Source organism: Lontra canadensis, unplaced genomic scaffold, assembly GCF_010015895.1.
Source record: "Lontra canadensis isolate GAN:19392208 unplaced genomic scaffold, GSC_riverotter_1.0 scaffold67, whole genome shotgun sequence".
NCBI classification, from domain to species: Eukaryota; Metazoa; Chordata; class Mammalia; order Carnivora; family Mustelidae; genus Lontra; species Lontra canadensis.
The window spans coordinates 11617061-11641855 of NW_022631061.1; the positions used below are offsets into that span (position 1 = coordinate 11617061).

The window sequence follows — 24795 nt, forward strand, 5'->3', positions numbered from 1 at the left end:
ATAGTATTTGCAAACTAGAAGGCACTGGGAAGGTCATCCGGCCTAACATCCCCATTTCACATTAGGGAAAAGAGAGTTCGGAAAGATTAAACTGCAGATGAAAAATTTATGAGTGTTCACTTAAAAAAAGCAGAAGCACACGGGGCTTTACTCCGAGAAGAAATGTAGAATAAGTATGAAGAACGTGCACCGTCCTTCCGCTAGCCAAGCCAATTCTTAGCTATAGATTCTCAAATGGCTACAGATACACATTTAGCTCTAAACAGCTTTCTCTGACTCAAATCATTCCAAAGAAGGAAAATATGACTACATTAGAGAACCTCCAGCAAAAAAAAGCATGTGGGAGATAATGCTCTCATGTAAAACAACACCAAAAAGACAAATGTAAGAACTCATGAGCATCCTGAGAAGTTTCACGTTTGCGGGGAAGCACACAGAGAGGCAGAACCCAGGGTCAGGCTGACTACCGGTCCACTCTGAGTGAGTGCCTTGATCTCGCTAAGCCTCAGTCTCAGTCTTGCCATTTGTGAAACAGTGATTACACAGGATTGTCACACAGGATGCTTAGGGACTGAACAGCAGCATGTGTATAGAATGCACTTAGTGCACCCCTGGACACAAAGCTGAGGAAATAAAGGTTGGATATTTTGTGATAGGAAGCAAAGGGATATATAAACAGGAATTTTAAAGCTATCGTGAATGGTTACAACTTGATTAAAAACCATTCATCACAAACTTCCTGTTTAACAGGCTGCCAGCCTTCCTCAGACTTGTTTCCATGTTCTCACAACTGAACTATAATCCTTCTCTTACAGAAAAATTGTTTTCACCCCTTAAGATTTTAAATGCAAAAATGTGATTCCTTAAATAGTGTGTTCTGTTGGCTTTTTGGATAACCTATGTCAGAACACATGTGTGCCCATGGGGTTGTTCAAGAAGGAGACAGACCAGCCGACTGATGACAGATTATATTCAGGAGGGCAATTATTAGAACAGTGCTCTTTCTCGTTTCTTCTCACAGTGGTCACTCACCACTATTCACTTTGCTGAGAAGAAACCCTATAACCCCTTCAGAGGTGGTAGATTTCACAAACACACTGCAGGACAAAATATCTGTAAAAAGGTAAGCTACAAGTGAATGGGACCAGAGTACTAGTAAACAATGAGGGAAGACAGGCACTCCCAGCCTTGAAGGAAGGAAAAGAAGAAACCCTGCAATACCGAAAACAGATGACCATCGGCGGATGTAAGACGACACTTGCCTGATCTTTGACAAGCTCTCATATTAGTCAAAAGCCTAAATATTTCAGAATAACATGCCAGCGAATAACCTCAATGGTTTAGGATTCAAGAACAAATCTTCAGGGGTGCCTGGGTGGCTCAGTGGGTTAAAGCCTCTGCCTTCGGCTCAGGTCATGATCCCAGGACCCTGGGATGGAGCCCCACATTGGGCTCTCCGCTCAGCAGGGATCCTACTTCCTCCTCTCTCTCTGCCTGCCTCTCTGCCTACTTGTGATCTCTATCTGTCAAATAAATAAATAAAATCTTAAAAAAAAAAACAGGTCTTCAGGGATAGAACGGAAAATTTACTTAATGATAACAAAACTCTCACAAGCTTTGATTTTTCGGAAGGTCATAATCAAAAAGAAGCAAGTGCTTCCCCTTGCTGTGTCCTACAGCAAAACCCCATATCAAAGAAAGTTACTGTCTTAGGAAGAAAGGGTAAAGCCCTTAATTTTCAGAACGTGAAAGGAAAGTCTTTCCTGTACCATTTAACGCCCATGTCCTACATACTATCAGAAACTAGGAACCCCAAAATACAAAACTCCAAAAAAATCCAGGTAAGATTGAAACCTTAGCTATAGCTATAGATACAAGCATCTTTCCTCATGTTCCAGATCATGGGGTGTTTATCTTAATCACTCTCCCTCTAGGACTTCCATAAAAGTTGCTAATGTGGACCCCTGTTTTAAGTCTAGAAAACAGAAACTACCTCAGGCTGTCATACACTTAGGCCAGATCACCACAAAATCTAACAAGGCCACTCTCAAGTGAGTGTCATCAACCCTGGCTAATTAGGTCCCAGTGGTGGACAGAGAGAGACTAAATTTCATTTAGCTAGAATTCTCTTAAACGTGTGTGTGTGTGTGTGTGTTTAACGGATCTGTAGGCTAACTAAGGATTTCAACATGGAGCTTGTTTCTCTTGGGATTAATTTCGTTTCTGCGCAGTGTGTAGGCATACCTGGCAACCCTTTAACCCACCTCCTTCCTCAGGGAGACATACAGACCAGGCTCTGCCAAGTCCACAGCAGAGAGCTTCAACTCCCCACCCTGCCCATTTAGGTGACCTAAGGAGCCCATCCTTTCTGAAACTTTTCTATTTTCAAGATTGGTCTCTGAGCACAGTGTGGAGCCCAACCAGGGGCTCAGTCTAATGACCCTGAGATCATGACCTGAGCAGAAATCTAGAGTCAGGTGCTTAACTGACTGAGCCATCCAGGTGCTCCTGAAACTCCGATTTAATTGTTCTGCTCAGAATATGGACTTCTTGCTGCTGCTGCCTATGACTGCCTCAGACACATAAGGCTGCACCACAGCATAATGTTAAGAGGAAATTCATTTGTTGCTGAAGTGATCCTGCTGTTTCCTAATTAAACTTTTTGTCCACTTTGTAGGCCATACCATTTTTCTCATCCTTGATGGCTCTACAAATGCTCTGCTTTACAACGCAATTAACTACCTCTGTATTTGGCTACCAGAGTAAGGTAAAATAAAAACAAAGAACACTTCAGAAGTTATTTTTTTCTGATGAATAACACAGATTAGGCATAAAATGAAAATAGCACAAACAGTTTGATCAATTTTCAAGTTTTCTAAAGTTATTAAAGGACCAAAGTGAACATTAAAATATATTGTTGAGGTTAGTGACGAGTCCATCCAATCTGTTCATGTTAGGTGAAATGTTTATTCTGGTTATGTGCCCCAACTCTTGGCAAGAGCCGGTGAAAAACTTTATGAACTGAATATAAATTCAAAGGCAAGAACACTGAAACTTTGATAGATTAAAATCTCTAGAATAGGGGCACCTGGGTGGCTCAGTCAGTTAAGTGTCTGCCTTCACCTCAGATCATGATCTCAGGATCCTGGGATCGAGCCCTACATCAGGCTCCCTGCTCGGTGGGAAGCCCACTTCTCCCTCTTCCTGCCGCTCCCTCTGCTTCTGCTCTGTCAAATAAATAAATAAAATCTTCTAAAATAAAATAAAATCTCTAGAACATCCCATCCATAGAATACACAATCTAGAATTGTTTTTTACCTAAATATGTTCACTGCCTGGAAAATCTAGGGAAAAATGAATCCACTGAATGCATAATCTATCTACCCAAGAACTGCTACTCTTAGTGCACAGAATTTAGAAGTATGAAGTCAAAGTGTCTTTTTTCTATTTTGGAACTCAAATATCACAAATCCAGATTACAGAAAGAATGGAAAGAAACTACAAAAATATAATATTCTGAATTATATATTATCTGCAAAATAAAGTTTCCTTAGTTATATAGAATCTTGAAAATAGCTTGCTTGCCCAATACTCTGGCTAAGGGGCCTAAAGCAACAACGAGTTGTGAATGCTAAGCATACATTATTTTTTGTTTGGGGCCACCTCCCAAAAACTCTTGTCCCAAATCAAATAGCTATTTAAAAAAAAAAAAAATTACCAGCTGACTTAATACCAAAACCTAATAGCAAAACCATTTAGACCCTTCTGCTTCATGATAAAATAAAATCTCCCCTGCCATGGGGGCCTGGGCCCAAGCCAGGGCTGTTTCCAAGCATCCTGTAGATATCCGGATCCAATTCAGCAAGCAGACCAAATGCTGCATAACAGCCCTATTCTCCACACCTTCTTTCCAACCAACTGAGGCTCCTTCAGCACCACCAGGAGTCCAAAAGAACCCCCAAATGTTTCAGAAATGCAGCCTTCATTGTTACCTAAAGGCCTACAAATATCATAATCTTCAAGGCCTCCCACAATGTGTCCACCCCAAAACCACACCTGCCCACCAGCACAGATCCTCTAACCACCTCTCAAACAGCATTTGTACACAGGGCTCTCCAGGCAATATGGTACTGTGCTTACTTGTAAGACTGGCTTTCTTCCCCATCGTAAGCACCCGTGCCATGAGCAGCAGTTGCCTCACCCCTGCATAGTCATGGACACTCCACCAGAAGTTAAGTGCATTTAAGGTTAGTGGTGCCCACTGGATCTGTAACCTGTCAGGTCTCAGGTCAAGATGAAGGTCAATCCTGGGAGAAGTCCTGGGAGAAAGGACTTGGCCAAGATCATCCTTGGGTTCAGGGGATGCTGGAAGACCCTAGCCTTCAAGTTGAGTCTGCCCTGGAAACAGATTTAGATGACCTGAGGACATCCCACTATGAATCCTTTGTGTTTCATAGTCTTCGAGCTCAGCTGCAGGGCTAGGCAGGTCCATATTCCAGAGAGAGGAGAGAAATCCAGGCAAGACAAAAAGGATCCCAAACCACCTGAGGACCCCCACCTGAGCAATCAGCAAACCTTTACATCTGCAAAGTTTTCTTTGCATTAAATTTTTTACTCTAATGCTGCACTTTCAACTCATGTCCTCTTTGGAAACATGAACACTGCAGCTAAGAATTAAAAGTACAAGACTGTGTTTATAAATCTCCAAAGACAAAAACCTCACAGCTACTTTTAGTAGTAATAAATATCATGTTTAGGAAAGGCATTATCTTTTAAAATGCACTAACTACACATAATGCTCATTTGTTGTTTTTAGCTGAAAAAGCAAAGGGAGAATTTTGTACAGTTAGCTCTATCTTAAACACTTAAAGAGAAACCAGCAAAGGAAAATGAATAAATGAACCACTTCCTAGGATGATTAAAACCAATGGAAAATTAAAACTTCTCACCTGAGCCCAAAGTTGGTGATATACCTTAAACTTCTCTTTGGAACTCATTGCTCCCTGTTCTCAGTCTGAACTCCCTCCAAACGGAACTGTGAATAGCAACCATCATGCCTGGAATCTTGCACACAGTACAAATGCTTTGCATCTCTCCCAAGCTACTGCACTTAAGGATATTAAGCCATAGCTAGGATCTATACCACAATTTATTTATGTAGTATATTCAGGGATGCCCTTTCCTCCACTTAATCTTTAAGAATTATGTATTTGCCAATAAGATTCAGTATTAAGGGTCTTCCCATAGGGCAGGTCCTGTAACTCGGTCCAAGTTAGGTCACGGACTCCAAAAGTTGATCTGACATGACAGGTCAGATGGTGCCCCAGGGCCTCCCCACCATATCACCCAAAGGAGCACTGTGATGACTGAGCACATGTTTGGAAACCATGAAGAATATTCAAAATGTAAGATACTAACAACTTCCACCGCACGAGAGAATTCTTCTGTAACTTGATATTCCGGAACAGAAGTAATAAGGTTTTCTAGAAGTTGTCACTCCTGTTATCACAGATTATCTAACTACAAGCAGTGACATCGATCTAAGAGACAGCTTCAGCATGTCACCTCCTCTCAAAGTCACTCTGCTCTAAACCAATGTCAGTCTCTTTGGTATTAATTTTTTATTACTGAGAAAAGCAATTCAGTGAAATTCTCTTTTTTAAAATGTTTTATTTGTCAGAGAGAGAGAGAGAGAGGGAAGTGTGCATGTGGGGGGACGGGGCAGAGGGAAAAGCAGGCCACCCACCAAGCAAGGAGCCTGGTGCAGGACCCTGGGATCATGACCTGATCTAAAGGCAGACACTTAACTGCCTGAGCCACCCAGCGTCCCAATTAAGTCAAATTCTGACAACCTAGTTAAGGTTGTAATGGATAGCTTAGAATTGTTACTGAATTGAACAAAATTTGAAATAATCATTCTTCAGTGCAACCCTAGCCCCAGAAGATAAAGATTTCATCTTAACCATTTTTAAAGTCCACAATACATTTCTATTAAAGAATTCATGGAGAGAGACACCAATATATTGGATAACCATTTCAGTCCTCAAAGTAGCTATAAATTAAGCCAGAGTATCATACAATTTTAGAAAACCTAATTTTCTAGATTGGGTTATATGTGTGTTAGCGCACACACACACCTGACTGTTCTAAAAAGACCATAGGATGAATGAGGGTTGGAATAGAACATGCTCAGTCAATCCCAGCCCACTGTCGGGGGGGTGGGGGGTGGGGGGGCACCGTGTACCAAGAAGGAAGGATCTCACAGGACCTGATGTCAGTCATTATTACTGGAATACAAACAAAAGATAAAATTTTACCTTTGTTTTGAAATTGGGAAATCCATCCAAAATTAATCAAGAAATTGAGCAAAGCCTAGTTGAAATCAGTCTAATGCAAAGCATTTTAATCTACTGATAATCTCAGAAATTAATTTATTTACATTCACATTTCAGTTTGAAACTTGGCCAAACTAAAAAGCAACCAATGGAATTTTCATTCAACACAATGTTCTATTGAGCACCTACTGCATACCAAGTCCTATGGAAACAACAAAGTAACATGAGCTTTCCTGTTTCCTGTATATGTATATGTGTATAGTATGTGTATGTGTATGTATATGTGTGTATGGATATATGGGCGACAACACAACGAAGGAGGATTCGGATTGCTGAATAAGGGAAAGGGTTTCTTAATATGAGGGCAGAGCATGAATCAAAGTTGACAGCATACTGTGTGGTAGCTAAGAACATGTGTTCTAAAACCAGAAACCTGGACTCAATCCAGTTGCCACCATATACCGCATGTGGACTCCTATGCAAGTAACACGCATCTTACAGTATTTATCTTATTGATTCACTGTACTGAATGTTCAGTATGTGCAAAGTGCCCAATAAATATCAGCTAAGTAATATTTTTGAGAAAAAATATCTTAAAGCACTAACAGAACATGTCTAGAGAAGTCAGAAGAATGAGTTCAAACACAGAAAGAGGGGAAAATGGTGGGAAATTACTTTTAAAAAAGACTAGGAGCAGGACACGATACGGCTCAGTCGTTAGGCATCTGCCTTCGGCTCAGGTCATGATCCCAAGGTCCTCCGATGGAGCCCCACGTCCAGCTCCCTGCTCAGAAGGAAGCTTGCTTCTCCCTCCCCCACTCCCCTTGCTTCTGTTCCCTCTCTCGCTGTGTCTCTCTGTCAAATAAGTAAGTAAAATCTTTAAAAAAAGAAAAACAAAAAACTAAGAGCCAGGAGCTTGTTGTATTGCATCCAACATTTAATAAAGAGCAGACAAAAGATCAGAATAAAGTATGACGTGGAACCTGGAGTAAAGTACCAACCTACCTCCCTACAAGATGGTGGGAGGGAAGAGTCTGTCCTGCTTGGAAAGTAGAGGCTTCTTTGTCCAAAAACGTAAATATGTGTGGGTGCCCGTATTTTTATGTGCATATACACTTTTGTTGCTAAGCAGAAGCCTCTCAGGGAGGTGCTATTTCGGCACCATTCTTCCCCACCCCAAGAGGTGTCCATGGTTCCACCCGCTAAGGGGACATGGCCACAGCTCTCATGGAGAGACCTGTGCACAGAGCCAGCCTCACAGCTGTCATCCTTGGGACCCAATCTATCGGAAAATGATGGAGTTTTACACTCAAGCAGCTGTGTGGCTTTTGTCTCATGACTTGAATGCTACCTGGTTGTTCTGGAACTCATGGCATAATCTCTGATTTTTTTCCTAGTCACAGGAGGGCAAGATCCGGGGGGCAGGAACATTTGTTTTCAAAACAAATTTTAAAACTCTCCCCTCGTGAAATCCAGTGTGTTTTCATACTTTCATCCATCGTTCACAACATTTGGCATTCAAATTCCATTCTCACTTTTTCAAAGATTTATTTTTGTTTCTTGAGGTCATTGTCTGGGCTCAACCATAACATCTTTCAGTTGTTTTGAACTGCTAAAGGGAAATTAAAGGAAATAATGCCCTACAATGTAACCACAAACTGTTTGACATAAACATGGATAAAGCTACAACAAATTATTCATTAGTTAAGTCAGTGTTCTGGTGCGGGTACATGAAATCCAGGGCTCAAAATGGCCCACTACAGCTGACCACAGTGATGGGACAGTAAGCCCAGATGGCATCTGGCTCCCCAACTGTCCCCCACACAACACTCCCTCCCACCCTCATGGAAGGCACCACACACGCACAAAGGAAAGAGGTCTAAATTGGGGAACTTATTATTTACTAGCTGATTATCCCGTCAGAATTTGGTTGTAAAAGCACGTGATGGTGGGCATAAACCCTGCCACCCTGGGCCAACCCCACAGACTTTTTCTTCTTCCACGACAAAGATGCCCAAGCCTCTACCTGCTTCCTGCCTCCTTTCCTTTCTGTCCCAAAGTAAATTAGTGCCACCCAATTTGCAATCAGGTTGACAAGTCACAACGTCACTAGCAAACAAAGAAACAGCAGCAGACAGTGGAAATATTTTATCAAATGTAGGTCACACAGTGTCTTGCGTTCTCTCATCACTTTTCCAGAGGGACAGCTAAAGACCACTTGCTGGGAGGAAGATCACACCTTAAGTTGTTAACTTTCCCATCTACCTCGCAGCACCTTCTCCCAGTCAGTCCTCCTACTGGATCATTTTACTATCCACACCAAAACAAAACCAAACAAAACACCTGCAATTAATTCAGAGTTTCTATTTTCTGATTTAAAAATACTAGTGTACTATATAACTTTTGATCTACACTCAATTCCTGGAACAGTTTAGGATGAAAGCAGATTCTCTGCTATTAGAAAGGAAACAGAAAAGGGGGGGGAAATCAGGGGCGCCTGGGTGGCTCAGTGGGTTAATAAGCCTCTGCCTTCAGCTCAGGTCATGATCTCAGGGTCCTGGGATAGAGTCCTGCATTCCCACGTTGGGCTCTCTGCTCAGCAGGGAGTCTGCTTCCCACCCTCCCCGCCCTCCCCGCCCCCACCTCTCTGCCTACTTGTGATCTCTGTCAAATAAATGAATAAATAAAATATTTAAAGAAAAAAGTCAAGTGTGATATCCAAGATCAGTTCTAAGAAGCTGGACTTGCTTCCTTGGTCTGAGATTTCAATGCAAAATAATCCATCATTTCTCTCTGGTTGGAACAATTCACTTCAAAATAAAGGAGTTTTGTTAGAAGTTCTGCTTCTGCTGAAGGGAAGGAGCAAAGCTGATTAATGAGATGTCTGTAAAATCTGCCACTTGCACCTTTGTCATCACCCCCAACATTAGCCAATCTAGTAAGAGTAACAAGTGCAAAGTTGACTATTAAATATTAAAGAAAGCTGGGGGTAGGTGTGTTGATGCAGTTGGCTTCATACGGGGAATGTGCCTTGTCAAACGTGTGCCAAGATGCAGCAGCACGCTGTTCTGGGTCCAGATATCTTCCTTAAGTCCGTCCTTGCCAACAGTGCAGCTGTCAGGCAGGTTACAGTTCATGGATCTTTACCTGACAACCCAGACAACTGGTCCCAGAATGCTGATCCCGTTGATTAAGAACCCTCCTCCGTGAAGCTCCTCCGGAACTGCTGACCAGGACGTGATCACAAGGATTCCCCGTGGCCAGCCTCCTACTCCACCCCCAGGGCAGTCTTCACTCCCCACCATCATCCCCAATCACTGCCCATGTAATAGCATCCCCTGGATTTTCCCTCCAGGTCCCTGCAGATTAAATTTTCCTCTAACCACTGAGGTCTCCTGGCACACTTCTAAATAAGCCCAGGACCGAGAAGCACCTTCACAGTACAGTGAAGCATCCTGAACATGAGCTCCAAACAACCATGATTCCTCTCAAGGTGAAAAGAGCTCACTGAGGACATACAGTCTGGACATGTGGTCACAAAAATTCTTCACACTAATACACAAAGCAAATCAAAAAACACCCTCCAGTACACTTTTTGTTTGGTAGATGCAGTAACACAAACCATGCCCTACACATACATACATACACACACAAACACACACACACACACACACACAACCACCCCCACTCCAATGATTCTTGACAGACTCTGCTGTGAAACCGATGTTTAGTGGCACACACTTTGAAAAATGCTGCCCCAATGGCAAGACAGTGGTGAAAAGGAAGACCTAAGTCTAACTCTGTCTTTGTATGTAGCACTTTGGACACATTTTATATCCTGTGTGTCTTAGCTTTCTTGTCTACAAAGTGGAAAAAATAATGCTTTTCCTAACTGCCTTTCATAACTATCCATTATGAAAAGGCATAATGGATACCACTGCTTCAAAAAGCATAAACCAAGTACTACGCCATTTGTGAGATTTTAGGATTGTGCCCAGGGCAGAAGGGGACACTAATATGAAGCTGGAGAGCTGCCTCCAAACTTCCTACCAAAGAACCAGCTCTCCCAGTTACCCTGGAAAGCCCAGGTGCACTGTGAACCATACCTCTTATTCTTGGAGGAATGAAGGAGACACTGACTGTCCAACCAGGTCAGACTGCTCTGTATGAAGCGGGTCTTCCATAGACCCCTCCCCCAAATATCACACAGTTAACAGCAACAGTGTCTTCAAAATACACAAGGCAGTGGCGCCTGGGTGACTCAGTTGGTTGAGTGTCTGCCTTTGGCTCAGGTCATGGTCAGGTCCATTAATAAAAACTTTTAAAAAATACACAAGGCAGCGGGTGCCTGGGTGGCTCAGTGGTTTAAGCCGCTGCATTCGGCTCAGGTCATGATCTCAGGGTCCTGGGATCGAGTCCCACATCGGGCTCTCTGCTCAGCAGGGAGCCTGCTTCCCTCCCTCTCTCTCTGCCTGCCTCTCTATCTACCTGTGATCTCTCTCTGCCAAATAAATGAAATCTTAAAAAAAAAAAAAAAACACACAAGGCAGACCTACCAGGGAAGAAGAATGGGCCCACTTTCATTTCATTTCCAAATCTCTTCCATCTCCCTAAATGCTTTTGTGAGAGGAAGAGACAGACAAGACACGGGAAGCAGAAGAGAAAGGAAGAGGAAACATGGGAGGACTGTAGCAGGCTGATTTGCTTGGAAGACAGCTGAATGAAACAAAGAATCCTGAGAGTTCTCCTGGATCAGGAAAACACTCTTTTGGCAGTGACACCATTCCTCACACTGTAAGAACTCTGATGTGAGCAGAGGGGAACAGAACCTGCACACGGTCTCTCCTATGAGCACAGCGAGTAGCAGAACTAGTGTCAAACCAGACTGGGCAAAATTAGCGACTAGAATTGGAAAGTCTGCATACAACATTTGACAAAGAATGTCAATTATGACGTCCCTGAAACCTCTAGTGCATGCTTTTATTAGAATCTGTAGCTAATACAAATGGTGCTCTTCATTGCATTACATAAGATCTGCCTCGTCAATTACTTCTTTTACAAGATATTTTAATGAATATAATGATTTTGTCTCTGGATGGGCAAGGTTACAGGGATTTTCACTTTCTAGTTTACCTTTACATGTTATCATTTTTGCCACTGTTAAAAGAAAGAGCCTGTATAACTTTTATAATCGGAATAAAGCTATTTCCTTTGGAGGGTGGGAATGGAGGACAAATAAAATACTTAGGCCTATTCTTTCAGGCATTCATTAAAAAAATAAAAATAACATGTTAACACCGATTTCCTATCAAGTGCCAGGACCTGTATCAATGTGATAAACACACACACACACACACACACACATACACTCTCTCTCTCTTACATAATCAAATAAAATGAAGTTCACAAACCATATCCTAAGATTTTTGTTTTTCCAGGAAACAATAGTTCTTTCCTTAAGCAGGAAGCGGAAAAAACAATACTGTTACACAAAACTGGTAGGGTACAGTGGTTGAGGAACATGGGCTTGTTATCAGACAAACCTGGATTCTAACCCAGTCTTGGGACTTAGCACATGCGTGACCTTGGCTGAGTCACTTAACCTCTCCATGCTTCAAAGGCCTCATCTGCAAAGTGGGCATAATACTTGCCACTACAACACAGGTTTTTATAAAGATTAAAATTACATAATCGCACAAAGCACTTGTAAGTACAAAATGTCAAGTAAATGTCTAGTCTCTGACTACAGGCAAAGGCTACACTTCATCTGACCTCACGTTACCTCCCCGAACAAATTCGAAAAGCACCCAGTGCTGATTTGTTCTTTTAGGCAAAACACATCCAGGGTACTGGGTCTTAATGTTTATCCAACCATTATTAGCAGTAGCAACAAAAGATGCTGCCATTTCAAGGTGAAAGTCATCCAGGGCACAATCAAGCATAGTAAGTTCAGCCAGAAGTTCAAACACACATGGCTTCAAAACAGCCTCTCCTGGGGGCGCCTGGGTGGCTCAGTAGGTTAAAGCCTCTGCCTTCGGCTCAGGTCATGGTCTCAGGGTCCTGGGATCGAGCCCCACATCGGGCTCTCTGCTCAGTAGGGAGCCTGCTTCCTCCTCTCTCTGCCTGCCTCTCTGCCTACTTGTGATCTGTCTGTCAAATAAATAAATTAATTAAAACAAACAAAAAAAACAGCCTCTCCTGCACCTCTTAGTGCTCATGCACACAGAGCGAGTGCTTCAGTTAGGGAGACATGGGCCTTCCTGCGTTAAGGCCAGGAGAGCATATTGGGAGAAATAACAAGAATGACAACATTAAACCAAATGCTAGGGCACTTTCTTGGAGAATACAAAAATACAGAAGAGGGTTTAGGCTCTCCACTGAAAAGTGTAGCCGGATTGGTGATCCCTTCCCTTATTTTAGACAGACCCTGAAGAGACACTGCTTGAAGGCAAAGAGGTGCACAAAAATAGAGCCCAACAGCCTTCCCGCTTGTTGCTGAAACGCATTCCTCCACCTTTGAAAAGATACTCATGAGAGCTTGCAGAGGGCTGCCCTCAAAGGAGAGTACAAACTGCGTTTAAATTGGGAAACCAGCTGCTCCTTGATCAGTCATCCTTTTATCAACAACAGAACTTTAATTAGCCCCCATCTGCTTCCTGTTTTATGCCGCAAATCTTAACTTTCACCTGTTTGGACCAAACTGCAGTATCTATACCCACAGTAAATAAAAGCAATTAAATTTTCATACAACATGCAATTAATTCTCATTAAGCTCATATTGGGTTATTCAAAATAGTGCATAATTCAAATCAACTATTTTCCCATAAATAACAATGTTCTATACTAAAAATTCAACAGAAACTCTCTCCCACCCACATCTTCTTGAATTTTTTCCATTAAGAAGGTTTTCAAGCTGTCTGGCTTCAATTTCCTGATTTTACTGTTAAGTATGCGGTCATGTCAGGTCATGTAACAACAATGGATAAATCTTAAAAACATAATGCTGACTTTAAAAAAATCAAGTTGCAGAATGATACCTATGTTAACTGACAACATTTATGTAAACGTAGGGAGGGGGAGGCAGCAATGGCCATTACTCTATAGGGTAGATGGACCTGCATGGATCAGCCCAGCCAGGAGGCAGACTTATTAAAGGAAAGGGACCCTCCAACGCAAGAAGACTTAGGCAAGATGACTGACATTTATTTAAACCTGGCAGGGTCACGTGGGTACTAATTATGTTAGCCTCTGTGCTTTCCTATATGTTTAAAATGGCTTAGGGGTGCCTGGGTTGCTCTGTGGGTTAAAAGCCTCTGCCTTTGGCTCAGGTCATGATCCCAGGGTCCTGGGATCAAGACCCACATCTGGGCTCTCTGCTCAGCGGGGGAACCTGCTTCCCTTCCTCTCTCTCTGCCTGCCTCTCTGCCTACTTGTGATCGCTGTCAAATAAATAAAGTCTTTAAAATAAATAAATAAATAAAATAGTTCATAAAGTTTTAAGATCAAGACAAATGGAGGATGGCCAGTAGCCAGCAAGGGAAGGAGAGCTGACCCCTGTACTTTCTTGGCCCCACCCCACAGGCACACATCCATCTGACTGCTGGGGTTTGAAAAGCTCCCCAAATGATTCTCATGCCATCCCCAAACTCATCCCTTGAGAAAGGCTGAGTAACAATCCACTCTCAAGGGCAGGGACGCTGCTCATTAATCTCGAAACTACCCACACTCACCTATCTTATTCGGTACCTGAGATGTAAATATTATCTGAATAAATCAACAGATAAGCAGAAGACGATTCTTTGTCCTATTATCTAGCTCAATAACCAAGCACATTAAGTCAATTTTCCTCTCCTGAAGGAGTCTGAACAGAAGAGTAGTTATCACTCCAAACCAATAATCAGAATCTTCTAGAAAGCATGCTGAAAACAGAAACACTTAAACCTCTTGGCTCAGGGGCTAGGATTCAATAGGTAATGAATGAAACAGGACCAGGAACCTGTATTAAAATATTCACCAGGTTTGAAAACAAATGGACTAGCTTAATGGTCAACCTTCCTTTCAGTTCTGATATTCTAAGAAAATAACCCAACTGTGTTATTTCATATAAATTCTGATTCAATAGCAAAAGGATGAAATCCCAGATATTCTTATTAAGTATCTTGTATGATAGGCGAGTTTGAGAAATGTGGTGTTAGTGGTACTGTGGGTCACTAACACCAAATAATAAAAGGTTATTTATGAGTATGATGTTATTTAATGATTAAGAAAAGATGTTTAAAAGTATAATTATATAGTTATGGATAAAAGCCAGTTAATTCTGAGATCAATTTTTAAATCATCATTGTTTTTCAGAAAGAAAAACAGAAGCATCGTTAGTGAATGAGGACGTGTCAACCTCACCTTTCAACTTCCTGGAATTTTCCTCCCCCGCTTTCCCCTTTAATATTTCCCTTGGACACACACACAGCCAACTTCACAATGGAGTCCTTACAAGATCATTGCTCCAGATACCAGTAGGCCAGTCAGGGACTCGGTGGGAGGAATGTGACTGCAGCCTGACCACCCCGGTTTTAACAGCTCCTGCTTTGCAGAGAAAGGGTAATGATTTCTTATCAAACACTGGTAACAGCTAAAATTCCTTTACATTGACAACAACCTGGGTGACTCCAGGGTGAAGGTGGACTTCACATGTGCTCTGAGGAAATGAAGAGCGGAACGTACTTTTCATGGGATCAAAGGTTCTGCAGACAACTGAGCATCAGTCAAAAAAGCCTGATTTAGGTTAATGCAGAAGAGGAGCACAAAACCCCACCCAGCCAAGTGGATCCAAACCAACTGCCAGTTTTCAAGGACTGAATGCAAAATCTAAATAATAAGGATGTCCAGATAAGTATAAAACTATCCTGGCACATCAGGGCTCAAATCACATCAAACAGCTTCTGGGGTCTTTCACTTAGTGCATCATTTTAACTAGTTCCATGTTTGAGACCAATCCAAAGATGCACTACTTTTCTTAATGCACCCCAAATCCTTTCCGTGTGCACCCAGTGAGTCATGAACTCCCTCCTCCTTGCTTCATGCCTGTAGGCCAGTCTTCCACATACAGATGCACCCACCTCTTCTCCCCTAACTCCACCTCCGCTGCCATGACATGAAGGTCTTAAAAGAATAAATGTGGGAAAGCCCTCAGGCCAAAAACTCTGGATCACAATCCATAAAGCAGTAAAATCAATTTTGAGGACTGAGGCCAGCATTTTTTAAAATTAGTAAAACAGAGCATATCTCACTCAAAAGGGCAAGTACAGTACTATTTTGTAAAACTCTTGTATCATATGTGTGCACATGTACACTGAGTCATAATATGAAGTGGATTTCTTACTACACATCGGGCTGGGGGAAAAACTTTGAGAAAGCCACAGAACAGAAAAAAAGTACTACTTTCTGGAGGACATGTTTTCCCACTCTAGAGAAGGCTTACTGACAAAGCCCAGTCAAATGGTAGAATAGCTACGCCAGGGCTTCTGGCAATGTCCTATAATCTTCAGCGAGCTCCCACTCTCCACAGGCAACAGAAGGGTCCTCTTCTCAGTGGCCCACAAGGCCAATATGCTCCTTTCCCCCTGGAACAAGGAATGGGAAAGGGCTGTGTAGTACCATGCTGGACAGTTTTTAAGCAAGTAACTTCTGAGCAACTTATGTTCCTATCAAAAGAAGGAACAGGGCATGTTAAAACCGTCATAGAGTGCAATTTTAAAGTACTATTACTTAAGCCTTTCATCTCTCCCTCCATCTTTTCTCTGGGTGGGTGCAGCACAAGGAAACCATGGCTCAGGCAAGTGAGGGAAAAAATGAAATTTGGATTATGTTTACAGCCAAGGGAAGGAGGAAAGGAGACACGCTGAACAATCCTCTACTGGAAACACTGCTAAAGTGTTTTTAAACTGAAGATTATACCACCACTTAAGATATTTTTTTCTCCACTATTTTGCCCAGCATATTATAAAACTGCATCTAGGACTGAAATAGCAGATTGCCTCAAGAGCAAATGACAATATTTGTACCAGAAATGTTGGCAACCAGTGGCACAGATGGGTTTGTGCACAGCAATCTTCAAACTGGGGCTCTAAGAATAACTCCACCTACTGCACCAATGCTAAACTGCTGAATCCAAAAAGTCAGAAGGGCTCATTATTCCATATTTTCCCACCACCTCCTTCTGAAAGGCACGTGTACCTGCCTGACCTCCTCTGCCTGGGAAAGGCACAAAACGCGGAAGAAAAGGAGAGAGAAGACCAGTGGGAGAAGTTCCCCAGGCACCAACCATACTCAGATGGTCAATGATCCAAGACGCAAGACACAAAAAGGATGGTAAAACCCAAATAAGCCAATTATTTACATGAATAGTTTTTATCTTCCCCTTCAAATACAGAAATAATAAATAAATAAATAAATAAAGATTTATCCAAGTTTCATCTTCTCTCCAGGGTTTGGTACCTTCGTAAAATAAAAAGTCATTTTTGTTAAAAGACAAACGCAAGAACTGAGGGAGAACCTGGCACCACCCATAATAATTACTAGGATGTTCCCAAAGGCTGTCAGTCAACACCCACAGCACAGCTCAGGAGATGAAAACCCAATCTCCTTCAAGTGCTCGAAGGAAACAGACACCTTTAAACAAAGGAGCTGGCACTTCCACATCTGCTCTTACCAACTGCCCACTGAGATGTGCTGCTGTTCCCCTGTTCCTCTGCAATTTCTACCAAATGGTCGAGAAAGGCAAATTAACAAAAGTCTTCACTTAAGGAGACATTAATTACGAAGCTCACCCAATTTAGAGTGTTGTTTTAGGCATGCACAGTATCCTTTGCCTGCCTTTGAAAACCGCTAGCAGTTTGGTAATGGAAATTGGTCTCCGCCTCTGCACAGACCATAGGGTCGTCCATTAGAAAATCAATGTACAAACTGTTTCATGATATAACAGTGCTTTCTAAACTACCTTCAAATTACATAATGCAGACTACAGAATACTACATTTATGCTCCATATCCCCATATCTCCTGTGGTATACACAGAAAGCCTATAATCTCACAGATTAAATTCAAGGAACAGAAGTTTAGGGGTTTGGGCAAACAGAATCCCACATTTAAATAATTTAACCCTAAAGAAGCTGAGAAAGGAGGATTAAGGTAGGCTGGCCCGTCTCCTCCCCCCCAACCTTTCCTCTCCAGCTGATCACAGTGTGTTCCTAGGACAGGTTCTGGCTGTAATTCCCTGAACCACACTTCTCAGCAAAGTCAGGTGAATCTGGAGAACAGAGCTCTTTCATTACCACCCCTGATCCACCTGATCTGAATAAGCCAAGTGATGTCACAAGTGAAACTAAATTCCCTACCAACCTGTCACCTTCCACTGAGTTAGCTAATTAAAACAAGGGTGTTAAACCCCCTACAATCGCCAAATGCTCACAGAATCCCAAAATCCATCCCCCCCACACACACAAACCACAGCCAACATTAACCTTTGGAATACATCTTCATCCTTCTATATGAATGAGTGGATAAGACTGAGGTCAAGGGGGGAAAGGATTTACTCCCAAGCCAAAAAAAAAAATCACCCTAAGACACCCCCCCACACACACTTTAAAAAGGGCTGGGAAGCAATATGATGATTTCCCTTTTACCCTCCTAATCTCCTAAGCCACACTGGTAGAAGGTACCAGCCTGATCAGGGTGGTCTTCAACCAAATTGTGTCTAAAGAATTCCGAATGAGCAGCTATGGAAGCTTCCTTGGTAGAATAAAGGGCCGGTCCTTCAGAGTCAACAAGAAGATAGTGACTCAGAAGTGCCACTGGTGTATCCACAGGACAGTAAAGGTAGATCATCAAGCAATGACTGTTAGGGTGTTCAACACTAAAAGAAACCTCATACACTTCCATCTATTCTCACAAACCGTTCAATCTAATTCTCATCAATTCTAAACAAAAAGAGACGGGCATGAAATTTACATTTTCTCCCCAAACAAGGCCTTCCCCACCAATGACATGGAATTTTAAAAAGAAAAAAAGAGAGAGAGAGAGAGAGAGAGAGAAAAAGAAAAACTCACATAAACACAACCAGCATTATTTTTAGAAAATTCATTTCCATTTCAATTTACTTAAAATGTGAAACTTCCCAATAAGAGAAATATTTAATTGTCCCTAAAACCGGAAGTTGCTGCAAAATAAAATACAGTATTATCAGAGCAAGTTCGAGGATCTGTGTTATAAAATATTTGGTCTTTGTTACTCTCTCAGCATTCAATTGTGAAAGGAAAACATGTTCTAGTTTGGTTAACTAACCACTAACATAAATAATGAACGTTTCTGCCTCCTAAATAAGTCAGAAGAGGTTAACAGAGAACCCTTGGAATCTATTCGTTTCAGAGCGCATTTTGAAGCCATGCCAGTAACTCTGTCTGGAAGTTCAGAAGAGGAAATGTGCTTCTGTAGGTCAACAGCAGGACCGTCTTCAGGAGTCCCATTGTTCCTGTGTGTGGGGAGCTCAGCTGTTCGGGGCTGCCGTGAGCTGAGACAGGAAGAGGTGTCAGACTTCTGGGGCCAGCCACTAGAGCATGACTGCACAAGGCCCGAAGCAGCAGAGGTTTGAGGGGGGCTTGGAAACAGCAATGTGAGGACCTAAGGACTAGAATCTGAAGAGCTACAGAAGTCTTACTCTTTTGCCATAACTTGCAATCAAGAAGTTTTAGCAGAAGTCTGCAATTTCGTCCTACAGCAGCCTGTCTCCTATCTCTCTGGAGTGTTTACGGCCCTTACCCAACTCCTCCCAGTAAAAACAGTATTATCTTAGGACCCCTAAGGCATGCCTGAAAACATAACAGAGAGATTCAGAAGTCATCAATTCCGTCCAAGAATGACTATTCCAGCACACTGACAAAGAGAAGTCCACTTAGAGAAAAAAAAACCTATTTTCATAAAACAAGGAATTGGATTAGACCAGTAACATCTAACAACATCTAAGCCAAATGATGCAAACCAAACACCATGGGAGGAATTCATACCACAACTTAAATACCACGAACAGGGAAATCCTCTCCTTGCTGAGACTCTTGGGTCCCTTCTTACATAATGAATCCTGGCGTTACCGTTCCTCAAATAGCTTTCTTTCCAAAATGCCCATTATCCAAAGGCCCACTCCTTCCAGAGTTAAACTAACTCAAGTTTTAGAGAAGCGTTCATCTGTCAAGGGTGCAAAATGGAAACAGACATTTCCTTCAGCCTGCTTTCAAGGCGACACAGCTGGGAAGAAGTGTAAGAGAGGATACTGTGCAGGCAGCCAAGAAATCCTACTCTGCCTGGTGTCATTAACCAGACTGGCAACCTTGGGCATAATGTGCCTTAGCCTCTCTGCTACTCAGAGTATCCCTCGAGTAAACAGATGGCCTCCCAAGACCCTCAACTCCTGTAAAAGTCAGTCTAAAAAAAATGGGCCCCCACTTTAGTAATCCCACCCAGTCTGAGGAAACAGAGGGAGGGACCTAAGAACACTCTACAGGATGGATACTAACTATCCCCAGCGGTAGCCCAGCAAGAATTATGTCAACTCAGATCCAGAACGAGTGACATCTAAGATGAACCAAACACAGCACAAATCCAGAAAATCAACAGATAAAAAGGTTAGCTTTCCATCTCCACAGCACAGGTCATCCAGCAGTCTCAAAGTCCAGAACTTGCTCCGATGGCTCAGACTTGCTGGGAGCAGAGGCACGATGAGGAAGTAGAGATACGCTGAAATGTCATTCCAGTTTCAGTAACATACCAAGAGCTGCACTGATGCCTTCTGCGCAGTCTTCTTCCAGAAAATCAAATTGCTTGGGAAAGGGGATGAACTTAATTTAAGTAAACATTTCACATGGCACCTGACAATTTTTCATTTAACATTCCATTTTATATACTGGCCAGCAAAATCCTCTTCTACCTGATGTCTACAGTCCGCTTCCTTTCATCCCTTTCTGATTTTTAAGGTGGGAAGTATTGCCTAAAACACAAGGCACAGGTTCTGCAAGACCTCTGGAGGTCCAGAGCATGATTAATGGATATAAGATGAGCAGAGGCCAAGAGGACTAGCAGTCTCGAACTGAAATGGCAAGATTCACCAGAATCCATCATTTCTGCTCTGCCAACTGAGAAATAAGGAGGCCCTTCTGCCAACAACTGAGGAGGAAGGGGGGAGCTCTGAGAAATCCAAGAGGGAATGCACACTTCGGAAGAAGGAACGGTGGCACCTTGCTGCTGAAGGACAGCAGTGACTTAAGACTGTTTCCTCGTGCTTCCCTCCTTCCAGACACAGAGCACCAGAACTAGGTCCAGACATGGTCCACACAGACAGCAGCTCAGGGACAAGGAAAGCCCAACAAAAGAAGAAACCATCAATGGCAAGGAGCTTCAGCCAAACAGCAATTCTGAGAAACTGAAGCTCCAGAGACAGCTGGGAATGGAGGGAGTGACTAGTAGGTTAGTGCGCAAGGTAGCCCAAGGCCCAGAACAGGAATCCCAGTGCTGTCCTTACCCAGCAGGCCAACCAGGTGCCGGAAAGGACAAAAAGGAGAGCGGAGGCTGCCAGAGGAAGCACCCAATGGGTCCCATGAACAGAGAAAGTGTAAAACCATTCAAGGCCAGTCATTTTGTAATTTTACTACTGTTTTATTTTTGCCAACCCTTATTTCCTCATGGTGTGTGCTGTATTTGATTGGATAACTGGATGAAAAGTCAGGAAATAGTTTCTTTTCCTTCCTTGGGGCGCAAGAAGAACTGCAGCTCTCAAGGCCAACCTGCAGAGATACAGAGTCACTACTGAGCGACATCACACAGGGGACAGCCTCTGAGACGCCCTCAGGCTCTCCTCGTGATATTCAGACCCTCTGTCATCTCCTCTCCTCCAGGCGCTCAGCTGAGCTAGGCCCCAGATTCCTGACCACACAGAAACTGAAACAAAGACTGTGTGTTGCTTAGCTTTGCTAAGTTTCAGAATATGCTGTTATTCAGTAATTGACAGCAAAAATATCCCATTTCATTGAAGCCTTCAATATAAAATTAAGCAACTGAAATTACAATTTCCTTAAGTACAAAGCAAACAACTCAATAGCAGCTACTCTCATCTTTGGGCTCAAAAACTTCATGAGGGTGCAGGATCCTGAGAGAATGACATCGTAGTCAAGAGCAGATATACTATGTTTTTTTCTTTTTACTATGTTTTTTCTTAATATTTACTTCTGATAGGGCACATGAATGGCACAGTTAAGCATCTGACTCTTGGTTTGGGCTTAGGTCATGATCTCAGTATCCTGGGATCGAGCCCCATGCTGGGCTCTGCACTCAGCATGCAGTCTGCTTAAGACTCTCTCTCACAGGCGCCTGGGTGACTCTGTAGGTTAAGCGTCCCCCTTCGGGTCTACTTCTCCCCAGCTCATGCTCTCTCTCTCTCAAATAAATTTTAAAAATCTTAAAAATATATATTTGTGAAGAAGAAATCTATGTATGTGGTTCAAGATTTGAAAGAAGACCTCACCATTTCAGGTCTCTGCATAAATGTACCCCAATTAAGGCCATCCTCAAATCCAGGGTTGCCCCAAACCCCACTTTCCTTAACATTTTTTTTTAGTAGGCTCCACGCCCACCGTGGAACCCACCATGGGGCTTGAACTCACAACCATGAGATCAAGATATGAGCTGAGATCAAGAGACAGACACTTAACCAACTGAACCACCCAGATGCCCCACTTGCATAATTTTTTCCAAAGCACTTACCACCATAATATACTTCACATTATACTTATCTAATCATTATCTATCTCTCCTGCTGGGATTGTAACTCCACATGGGTATGAATTTTATGAGTGCTGTGCACTGCTCGGTCACCAGCTCCCGGGCTATGTGTTATAGTACACAGTGACTCCATGAATAAGGTGGTATGGCGGGAAAAGTCTCTGCATATTCTTGACAAGGTCACTGATGTAGGAATTCATATATGATACTAAATTTAAAATACTTTTCATCTTGCATGTGTTACTTTTTACCTCTTTGAGAGCTCCAACAGAAACAGGACTTTTCTTCAAAAACACTGTATCTTGCCCTTGTATATCTCAGAATGAAGACACGTGATAATGAAGGCCTTTTCCTTCAATGACTTTTGTGAAATTCTACTTTTGATAAGAAGTTCCAATGCATATTTTATGTTAAGTCAAAATCATTACAGATATTTCAAAGTGTGGCTGCATCATCTTTCCAATCACTGTATTGTTTTAGTATGGGGGAAAAAAAAAAACTTTAAAATTTCAAGTAACAAGAGAGGTTATACTCTACTTGCTTCAGCGGTACATATACTAATAGTGGAACGATACAGAGAAGATTAACACGGCCCCGTGCAAGGATAACACATAAATTCATGAAGTGTGCCCTATGGGAAAAGGTACAATTTATAGTAAATTAAATGCACAGATCTTTTTTTTTTTTTTTAAGATTTTATTTATTTATTTGACAGAGAGAGATCACAAGTAGACAGAGAGGCAGGCAGAGAGAGGAGGAAGCAGGCTTCCCGCTGAGCAGAGAGCCCGATGCGGGGCTCGATCCCAGGACCCTGGGATCATGACCTGAGCCGAAGGCAGAGGCTTTAACCCACTGAGCCACCCAGGCGCCCCTAAATGCACAGATCTTAACAGACGATTCAGTTTGACAACTGCATACCCCGTGGCCCACCAGCCCAATCAAGAAGAGGACACTTCTGTCACTCCTGAATGTTTCCTTTGGTTCTTTTCCTGTTGATCCAGCATTCTGCCAACTCCACTCCTCCAACAATGGCACCCTTGATTATGATTTTATTCACCATAGCTTATTTTCACAGTTCTAGAATGGCACATAAATGGTCACATACTTTAAAAACAAAAAACAAAGCTGCACAAAAATGGTTATATTTAAAAAAAACAAAACAAAACAGGGTTAACACCACTAAAAAACAAAACCCAAGAGGTTGTGCACACCACTGTAATATGGCTGGTGTTACTCAATCTCTCTTCCTCCTCATCCCATCCCCACAAGCTGCTAGTTATGTATCTCCTGGGGGATGCACATAACTTAAAACTAGAGCAAAGACGATTCAAAATTCTTGGTTGCTATAGGTCAATAAATAAGTTAACACTTTACAAGTAGATTAAATGAAATAAATGATTAGGCATGCTGAATACTCACAGACTGACGTCTTCATCCAACAATGCTACATACATCTTACTCTTCCAAGTTGGAGACACCATAATGTGCAATGCCCATCTTATTTAAATCTCATGCTATTCTCACCTCCTTCTCCAAAAGCTCTCAGATGACTCAAAACCAAACAAATTAATTTGAGAACCTGTGTACCTAGTCCTCTGGGGGTGGGGTGGGGGAGAGAGACAGACCATCAAAACTCAGGATACAGATAAAGTTCTTCCTGTCCACAATTTGCTTAGTGAATCAGGCCTACTCCTTAGCTTTCAAGGAGTAATCTTAAATTTTGAAAAGCAACGGATCAATCCATATTTCACAGATCCAGAACAAAGAACATACACTTTTTGAACAGCAGTGAAAGCAAGGCAGAAGAATGCCTGGATTTCTACATGCCTCAGAATATTTTCTGAATGGCTCCAATCCGACAGCTAGAACTGTAACATCAGCTGAGCTCTGCCTGGTTTGTGAGCTCCTGAAGGACTAAAACTCTGCCTTACCCTTGTGCATCCTTCTGCAGGACTCAACAGAGTCAGGAAACCAAACCTTTCATCACCAGAAAGAATCTACAAGTTACTTTCTCTTGTTTTCCAGTCTCAATAACCCCAATTCCCATTTCCCAGTCCCTTTTACTACATTACAGTGATGGTGTGCCCCTACTGTCCTGCCATGAAGTATTAAAGGAGTACACAGGGGGCATTTCTGGGTCTCACACTATTAAACATAATTAAAAGGTACATAGCTTATGATATTACCAATCTAATAAGCAATAATTCCACAGCCTACACAACAATTATGTATATAAAACTGAACACTGCTAAAATATCAACTATGCCTCAAGAATAGAAGGAAGCATTTTGAATAAGACTATTTAAAAACCTAAGATCCAAGGAGGAGGAGTACGGAATCGAGTCACACATATAAGACAATAATTAGAAAACAGTTCACTTCCAGGGTCTTAAGTGCCAGTTTACAATCATTCCAAGATGTTACTGTTTTCTCCTTATGTAATGTTAAAAGAGCTTAGCAAGATAATTATACATGTTGTAAAGAAAAGCTTTTACCACTGTAGAATGTGCTTAAAAAATATTGTAAGTTTCAGGCACCTGGGTGGCTCAGTTGGTTAAGTGTCCAACTCTTTTTTTGCAGCTCAGGTCATGATCTCAGGGTGCTTGGATCTAGCCCCGTGGAACTCCGCGCTGAGCATG

The 24795-nt window shown here is 42.3% G+C and overlaps 1 protein-coding gene and 1 non-coding gene across 2 annotated transcripts in view; one reads left to right on the forward strand and one right to left on the reverse strand.

Moving 5' to 3' along the window:
- FOXO1 (forkhead box O1) overlaps window positions 1-23637 on the reverse strand; it is a 36009-nt gene extending 12372 nt beyond the window's left edge. The window contains exons 1-2 of the mRNA XM_032879952.1: window positions 23576-23637; window positions 23075-23192 (exon numbers count right to left, since the gene is read on the reverse strand). Coding sequence (XP_032735843.1) covers window positions 23075-23192; window positions 23576-23637 — 180 coding nt within the window. The remainder of the gene's footprint in view (window positions 1-23074; window positions 23193-23575) is intronic.
- Window positions 22690-22795, forward strand: LOC116880749. The gene has a single exon (XR_004385264.1). It is a non-coding gene; the product is annotated as a U6 spliceosomal RNA (small nuclear RNA).
- Window positions 23638-24795: the final 1158 nt, after the last annotated feature.